Source organism: Podarcis erhardii (assembly GCF_964252035.2).
Source record: "Podarcis erhardii genome assembly, chromosome: 6".
Classification (NCBI taxonomy): domain Eukaryota; kingdom Metazoa; phylum Chordata; class Lepidosauria; order Squamata; family Lacertidae; genus Podarcis; species Podarcis erhardii.
In genome coordinates, this window is record NC_138510.1 from 4,030,554 (window position 1) to 4,039,442 (window position 8,889).

The 8,889-nt window shown below is 54.1% G+C and overlaps 1 protein-coding gene across 1 annotated transcript; it reads left to right on the forward strand.

Annotated features, from left to right (window-relative positions):
• The first annotated feature begins 6,065 nt into the window (after positions 1–6,065).
• SOX12 (SRY-box transcription factor 12) lies at positions 6,066–8,312 on the forward strand. The gene has a single exon (XM_081867087.1). It carries the CDS (start codon positions 7,011–7,013, stop codon positions 7,986–7,988), a length of 978 nt encoding a protein of 325 aa, XP_081723213.1. The 5' UTR covers positions 6,066–7,010; the 3' UTR covers positions 7,989–8,312.
• Positions 8,313–8,889: the final 577 nt, after the last annotated feature.

Consider the following 8,889-nt stretch of genomic DNA (forward strand, 5'->3'; position numbering starts at 1 on the left):
GTGGGGGGCCGGGCTATATTTTGAAAAATAAATAAATGAACGAGTTCCTATGCCCCACAAATAACCCAGAGATGCATTTTAAATAAAAGGACACTTATGTAAAAACATGCTGATTCCCAGACCATCTGCAGGCCGGATTTAGAAGGCGATTGGGCCAGATCTGGCCCCCGTTGCCTACCCATGGTCTATAGCATTTGGTATATTGAGGTCTACTGCCACTAAAAGTGGAGGTTCCTCTTTCTTTTGCTGTTTCAAGCACCCTGTGTCCCAGTACTGCTACAACAATCCAGTCTGAGGATGCTGTTTGGGAGACGGATATTATCTGCTGCATTTTGGGGAGAAAACCCAATGGAATGGTGTCAGAACCTGGAAAGAACAGGTAAGGTTTTGTGATTTATACTAGCCTTGCAAAATAAAAGAATTTGGCTGGCTGGCCTGTTTGTGTGTGTGTGTGTGGGGGGGGTGTTTAGTCATTTGAAACACAATGACTCAGAGGGACTCTCAATAGAAGTCCCCTCTGGAGCCATGAACACCCCTCCTTGCCTGGAGACACAGGGCAAGTACAGTAATTTATTTATTTTATTGCTTTTGGCAATAAAGCTTGCAAGGTAGAGGCATTTCACAGGTACTTGGGTGTTGGGGGGTCCCCAGCCATTTCCAGTCCAGGGACACCTTTGGAAATCTGGTGTGGACACCAAAAAAAAATACCCATTTCACAGAAGAAAAACTGGCAATGCTGAGAACTTTCCCCTCCCCAAACAACAAGCAAAACACCTACACTTCCCCCAACACAAATACAGCACAGGAGAAAAACACACAGACCTCCAGCCCCCGCAAAAAACAGGTAGCCCTCCCAACCAAACAGCTAAAAGAAGCCAAACTCCCTAGTTTTTTTTAAAAAAATGGGAGATGTGGGAAGGGCCTTGGTGGGTGGCAGGAGGATCATCCAAAGATGTCACATTGAGGACCCCAAGCCTAACCTCAGAGGCAGCATGGTGTAGCGGTTAGAGCTTTATTGTTTAGTCGTTTAGTCGTGTCTGCCTCTTCGTGACCCCCTGGACCAGAGCACGCCAGGCACTCCTGTCTTCCACTGCCTCCCGCAGTTTGGTCAAACTCATGCTGGTAGCTTCCAGAACACTGTCCCACCATCTCGTCCTCCGTCCTCCCCTTCTCCTTGTGCCCTCCATCTTTCCCAACATCAGGGTCTTTCCCAGGGAGTCTTCTCTTCTCACGAGGTGGCCAAAGTCTTGGAGCCTCAGCTTCAGGATCTGTCCTTCCAGTGAGTACTCAGGGCTGATTTCCTTCCGAATGGAGAGGTTTGATCTTCTTGCAGTCCATGGCATCCACAAACTCGGCCCTCAGATGTTTGGGGACTACAACTCCCATTATCCCTAGCTAACAGGACCGGTCGTCAGGGATGATGGGAATTGAAATCCCAAAACATCCGGAGGGTCGAGTTTGGGGATGCCTGGTTAGAGTGTCCACCTGGGAGACCAGAGTTCGAATCCTCATTCGGACATGAATCAGACTGCGTGACTTTAAGCTAGCCATTGCCTCTCAGCCCAGCCTGCCTCAAAGGGCTGTTGTGGGGCTTAAATGAGGAGAACCATTCGTGTCACCTTGATCTCTTTGGGGGGGAAAGGGGGGCATTTAAATGCAAACAAATGAAAATATAAAATAAAATAGAGTCTTATGGATCAAAATCAGCAGCTTTTGCCGCAGTCTGATGGCTGCACAGGTGCTGGGTGACTTTTGTGAACGGAGACAGTGATGGTAAAGGTTGCCGAACTTGAGCTCTTCAATTCTTGGCTCTCTGTTTTTGTCTTAACGAACCCGAGGAACAAAGGAAGCCTGCCTTAAATTAAGGTCATTCTATTTGTCTATCCAAAGGGATGCGGGTGGCGCTGTGGGTTAAACCACAGAGCCTAGGACTTGCCGATCAGAAGGTCAGCGGTTCAAATCCCCGTGACGGGGTGAGCTCCCGTTGCTCGGTCCCTGCTCCTGCCAACCTAGCAGTTCGAAAGCACGTCAAAGTGCAAGCAGATAAATAGGTACCGCTCCTGCGGGAAGGTAAACGGCATTTACGTGTGCTGCTCTGGTTCGCCAGAAGCGGCTTAGTCATGCTGGCCACATAACCCGGAAGCTGTATGCTGGCTCCCTCGGCCAATAAAGTGAGATGAGCGCCGCAACCCCAGAGTCGTCCGCGACTCGACCTAATGGTCAGGGGTCCCTTTACCTTTACCTATTTGTCTATCCAGCCCAGGCTCCCTCAACTGGAATGGCTGGAAGAGGGGGCTAATGGGAGTTGTAGTCCACAGCATCCAGAGAGACCAGGTTTCGTAGAATTGTAGAGCGGGAAGGAAGGGACCCCGAGGGTCATCTAGTCCAACCCCCTGCAATGAAGGAATATGCCGCGGTCCCATAAGGGAATCGAACCTGCAACCACACTGTAACCAACTGAGCTGTTTCTGTATTGTTTGTTTGTTTGATTTATTGATTTATATCCCGCCCTCCCCGGCCAGAGCCGGGCTCAGGGCGGCTAACACCAGTAAAATTACAGTAAAAACATGATGGGGGGGGGAACCAATTAAAATACAGGTTAAAATGCAATTTAAAATGCAGCCTCATTTTAATAGTAGCCCATAGATCAAAACCGTAAGGGGAGGGCAACATAAGGGTCAGACCGAGTCCAAACCAAAGGCCAGGTGGAACAGCTCTGTCTTGCAGGCCCTGTGGAAAGATGTCAAGTCCTGCAGGGCCTGCTCTCTTGTGACAGAGCCTTCAACCAAGTCGGGGCCAGTGCTGAAAAGGCCCTGGCCCTAGTTGAGACCAACCTAACCACCTTGCGACCTGGGACCTCCAAAGTGCTGTCATTTGCGGCATTTACGTCTCCCCTTTTCCTGCAAGGAGCCTGAGGCAGTTTACGTGGTTCTCTCCCCCACTCCTCATTTAATCCTTGCCACAACCCTGCGAGGAAGGGTCGGCTGAGAGGGGCAAGGATTGGCTCAAGGTCACCCAGTGAGCTTCGAGTGGGGATTCGAACCCTGGTCTCCCAGGTCGTAGTTTGACACGTTAACCACCACACACCATGCTGCCTTTCCCATTTCTAGTTTCTGCGGCGAGAATGCTTGAAGAGTAGCGGTTAAGAGCGGGAGCTATGAGTCAGGATGCCTTCACTGGTTTAAGTAATAATAATAATAATAATTTATTTATACTCCACCCATCTGGCTGAGTTTCCCCAGCCACTCTGGGCGGCTTCCAATCAAGTGTTAAAAACAATACAGCATTAAATATTAAAAACTTCCCTAAACAGGGCTGCTTTCAGATGTCTTTTAAAAAGAAGATAGCTGCTTATTTCCTTCACATCTGAAGGGAGGGCGTTCCACAGGGCGGGTGCCACTACCGAGAAGGCCCTCTGCCTGGTTCCCTGTAACCTCACTTCTCGCAATGAGGGAACCGCCAGAAGACCCTCGGTGCTGGATCTCAGTGTCCGGGCTGAATGATGGGGGTGGAGACACTCCTTCAGGTATACTGGACCGAGGCCGTTTAGGGCTTTAAAGGTCAGCACCAACACTTTGAATTGTGCTCGGAAACGTACTGGGAGCCAATGCAGATCTCTCAGGACCGGTGTTATGTGGTCCCGGCAGCAACTCCCATTAACCAGTCTAGCTGCTGCATTCTGGATTAATTGCAGTTTCCGGGTCACCTTCAAAGGTATCCCCACGTAGAGCGCATTGCAGTAGTCCAAGCGAGAGATAACCAGAGCATGCACCACTCTGGCCAGACAGTCTGCAGGCAGGTGGGGTCTCATCCTGCGTACCAGATGGAGCTGGTAGACAGCCGCCCTGGACACAGAATTAACCTGTGCCTCCATGGAGAGCTGTGAGTCCAAAATGACTCCCAGGTTGCGCACCTGGTCCTTCAGGGGCACAGTTTCCCCATTCAGGACCAGGGAGTCCTCCACACCTGCCCGCCTCCTGTCCCCCCAAAACAGTACTTCTGTCTTGTCAGGATTCAACCTCAATCCATTAGCTGCCATCCATCCTCTAACCGCCTCCAGGCACTCACACAGGACCTTCACCGCCTTCACTGGTTCTGATTTAAAAGAGAGGTAGAGCTGGGTATCATCCGCATACTGATGAACACCCAGCCCTGTATTTTGACATAGGAAAGCCGCTGTCTCTCAGGCACTTTCTGCAGCTTGGAGGAAGTAATTCTGGCCTTCCTTACTGGGCTGTTGTTAGGATAATGTCAGTTAGAGCAGGGGTAGGCAACCTAAGGCCCGGGGGCAGGATGCGGCCCAATCGCCTTCTCAATCCGTCCCGCGAACGGTCCGGCAATCAGTGTTCTTACATGAGTAGAATGTGTCCTTTTATTTAAAATGCATCTCTGGGTTATTTGTGGGGCATAGGAATTTGCTCATATTTCCCCCCAAAATATAGTCCGGCCCCCCACAAGGTCTGAGGTTCAGTGGACCGTCCCCTTGCTGAAAAAGGTTGCTGACCCCAAGTTAGAGCATTGGAGATTATAAAACGGAGCGTTGTGTGCTGAGTGCCATTATCAATGGGAATTGTAAAGCTTACTAGGAGCATAAGAAGCTGCCTTCTACTGAGTCAGGCCTTTGGGGCCTCTCAGTATTGTCTACACGGACTGGCAGCAGCTCTCCAGGGTTTCAGGTAGCAGACTCCCCCAAGCATAAAGGTAAAAAGGGACCCCTGCCTGTTCGGGCCAGTCTTGCCAGACTCTAGGGTTGTGCGCTCATCTCACTCTAGAGGCCGGGAGCCAGCGCTGTCCGCAGACAGCTTTTCCGGGTCACGTGGCCAGCGTGACAAAGCTGCATCTGACGAGCCAGCGCAGCACACGGAACGCCGTTTACCTTCCCGCTAGTAAGCAGTCCCTATTTATCTACTTGCACCCGGGGGTGCTTTCGAACTGCTAGGTTGGCAGGCGCTGGGACCGAACGACGGGAGCTCACCCCGTCGCAGGGATTTGAACCGCCGACCATGCGATCGGCAAGTCCTAGGTGCTGAGGTTTTACCCACAGCGCCACCCGCGTCCCCCCCAACAAGCATACCTGGGGATTAAACCTTAGACCTTCCTTGGAGGTTTTTAAGCAGAGGTTGGATGATCATCTGTCATGGATGCTTTAGCCAAGATTCCTGCATTGCAGGGGGTTGGACTAGATGACCCTCTGGTCCCTTCCAACCCCAAGATGGGCGGGGTATAAATAATAGATGATGATGATTGGATGATTCTGCTTGCAAGATAGATGCTCTGCCCCTGAGCTATGGCTCTTCTGAAAGTGCAAGCAGTTTTTAAAAATGCCAAATTAGCATTTACACTTGGGGGGGAGGGGAAAGGAGTTCGTGCAGGAAAGTGATTCCCACGTGTCACAATTGTGGGTTGAATAGACTGACCTGTGGGCGCAGGAAGGATGAGCTAGATGGCCTTTGGCGTCCCCTCGCCTTGTGCCTGTCACAGAATCCTAGCGTTAACTTGGGGTCTTGCACTGGGTATAGGAAGGGAGGTTGTTGGCCCCTGGCCTGGATTCTGAATCTCCTGTGCCCAGCTGACCAAACGCTATCCTGAAAACTCCCAGGTGTACAGGGACTGCCAACTTTCCCGCTGACCTCTGCAGCTCTGCCTTTTATCTGCAGGCATCGTTTTGCAGCAGTTGAAAAGTTGGCATTTCATAGAATCATAGAATCATAGAGTTGGAAGAGACCACAAGGGCCATCGAGTCCAACCCGCTGCCAAGCAGGAAACACCATCAGAGCACTCCTGACATATGGTTGTCAAGCCTCTGCTTAAAGACCTCCAAAGAAGGAGACTCCATTTGCCCGTGCTGTCTTGGGTCGAGGTTTAAAACACCTTTTTTCTCTCTCTCAATCCATTCCTCCAAACACACACACAAACACAGAGCATATTTGCGCACAATTTCCTGACGCTGAGGAATCTGAAATATTTTTTGCAAAAGCTCCTTTCTCCTTTCCCTGCAGAAAAAAACAGCAAACAAGGGGGCAAGGAAACAGAGAGAGCATTGGTGGGGGGTCCGGTCTCAGGTAACAGATATGCTCTGGGTGGGCTGTGGAGGGGGCGGTGGTCTGTGCTTAGGATGGTGGCGGAGGCGAGAAAGTTTTTGACATTCTCTCCAGCAACTCCTTCCCCGTTGCGCCCCTATTGGGGGATGCAAATCCTCCATTCCTGCCCTGCAACCAATGACGTCCCCGGGTGGGCGGGGCTTCCCATTGACAGAATGAGCACCTGGGTGTTTACTCCGAGCGAGCAATGTGTGTGCAGCAGCCCGTAGACTGTGCAGGAGGGGAGGGGCCCGTCTGGGAGGGGGGAAGAGGAGGAGGAGGAGGGGGCTGTCGGCGGGGATGGGCTATAAGAGAAGGCAGCCGAGAGGAGCCAGCGAGAGGGGTGGGCGTGAGCTGCCTGGCTGGGGAAAGAGAGAGAGAGAGGCGTGGAGGGCAGCCGAGGGGCAAAAGACCGAGACCCTCTGCTGTTCCCTTCTTTCCTTCGTTCTCAGGTCTTGCCTTGGAAGCTCAGCAGCCGAGCAGCGAAGTCGCGACTCTCCTTCGCCTTCCCGAGCGATTCAGCACCCAAAGGGCTCGCCTGCCTGAAGCGGACGTTCAACCACCCCTTCCTGCCCTCCGGCCAGCTTTTCTTGCCAAAGATCACCCCTCTCCCCCTCTCTTTTTCTTTCTTTCTCTCTCTCCACCGCCGGCCCGGCTCCCTTCGCCGCTCGTCTGGCGCCTGCGGAAGGTGCCACAGGCGAGGTGCCACAACCACTTCTGTCAATTTGCCAGCCAGCTGCTTCAGCGACTGAGTTAAAAGGGGGGTGTGGACGCCCAGGCAGAGCTCGCCGGCAGCCAGGGTGGGCGTGGGGGAAGAGAGAGAGGAGCACCCGGACGAGCGAGCGGCAGATCCGCCCACCCCTCGCCGGATGATGAGAAAATAACCCGGGGCTCAGCGGCGCCTGGAACGTGGAAGACGAGGGGGGCAGGATGGTCCAGCAGAGGAGCGTGCGGAGCCGGGGGTCGGAGGGCAAGCGGGAGGTGTGCCCCAAGGATGCCCTGCTGCTGAAGGATGCCAAAGGGGAGCCGGGCTGGTGCAAGACTCCCAGCGGGCACATCAAACGCCCCATGAACGCCTTCATGGTGTGGTCCCAGAACGAGCGGCGGAAAATCATGGACCAGTGGCCGGACATGCACAATGCTGAGATCTCCAAACGCCTTGGCCGGCGCTGGCAGCTCCTTCAGGACTCGGAAAAAATCCCCTTTGTCAAGGAGGCAGAACGGCTGCGACTGAAGCACATGGCTGACTACCCAGACTACAAGTACCGGCCCAGGAAGAAGGGCAAGGTGGGCACTGCTAAGTCCCGCCCCAGGGTCTCGGTCAAGATCAAGCCCTCCGTCCTCGGGAGGGTGGCGTCCGGCAGAAGGCAGCCCCCCAAGCAGGGTGGCAGCGGCAGCCAGGAGGGACGCTCGACGCCCGAGCTGGATGACGACCCGCTGGAAGCACGGCTGATGGAGGCGCCTTTTGACGACGGCCCGAAAACTCCTGGCAAAGAGTTCTGGCACGTGCTGCCGGCGAGCGGCGAGAAAGGAGCGTGGGTGGGCAGTTCTGGCGACCCAAAGGACCACGAGGTTGGTGCTGCTGCTGCTGCTGCCAAGCCCTTTTCGGACCAGGCGAGGTCCTCGGAGACCCCGTCCCCAGCGTCCACCCGCTCCCCGCTGTCTTCCTTCGCCTCGTCGGACGAAGAGTTTGAAGAAGAGCTCTTGAGCTTCCTGCCTGCCCGAGCCCAGCCGAACACGCCCTGTGGGACGCCGGACTGGTCCGTCTTCGACAAAGACCTGGACCTCTTCCCCCTGGGCGCCACGTCTCACTTTGAGTTCCCGGATTATTGCACCCCGGAGGTGACTGAGATGATCGCTGGGGACTGGCTGATGTCCAGCATCTCAGACTTAGTCTTCACGTACTGAATCCCTTAGCCAGGTAAACTCTCACTTCTCCGCAATCAGGTTGTCTCAAAAAAAGAAAAAGAAACCCAGCTGTTTACATGCAGGAATCAGGTATCTCCATTTTCTTGCCTTGGCTGCATTCAAAGGCGAGCTCTCCATCAGCCCATCCCCCGCTCTGCACACACCCACTTTGCCGGCACCCTCTGGCTTGGCAGGGCTGGCGTGCCGGGGCTGGGCTCCTCATCTCCTCTCGCCCCCCACGAGCCACGGAGGGATCCGGGCTCGATGCAGTGTGTATTTACCCATGAAATTTGACTGTCTAATCAGGTCCCCCCCCCCCATTGCAAGCCTCTCCAGCCGTCTCCCCCCCCCCCCACACCCCCAGCCTCTTCCTCCTCGCAGCTGCTTGCCAGCTCCTCCGCCATCCACGGCGGAGGTCGCCCCCCCTCCCCCAGTTTCCACACCGATCCATTCCTCTCCTCTTCTCCTGCTTGCCCACGCTCCTTCCTTTCGGCTCCTTATTCCTCTTGCAAGCTTCCAATTCTCCACTTTGATTTCCGTGCCATTTCAGCGCTTGTCTTGCGGTGGGCAGCCGGGGGTGTGGGGTGTGTGTGTGGGGGGGGTGTATTTTGTCCTTCGGTTACCTGACACCCGCCCCCCCAAACTGCCCATCCTTTCCCCCTTCTGTTCCATTTTAAATGGCTCCCAGGAAAAAGATCCTCCCCGTTGGATCGCGTCGCGTTCAGAGAGATGTTCAGGAACATTTGCCGCCCGTCTTGCACCCAGTGTGGGCAGGGCTTCCGGGTCCTCGTTTCACAATAACTTTTTTGTTTTGTTTTCTTTTCCGCACAAAAACACGCTCCCGAACTGGGTTGGGGAAAAGCACAGCCGGGCGGCGCCCACGTGGTGTTCACGTGGATCC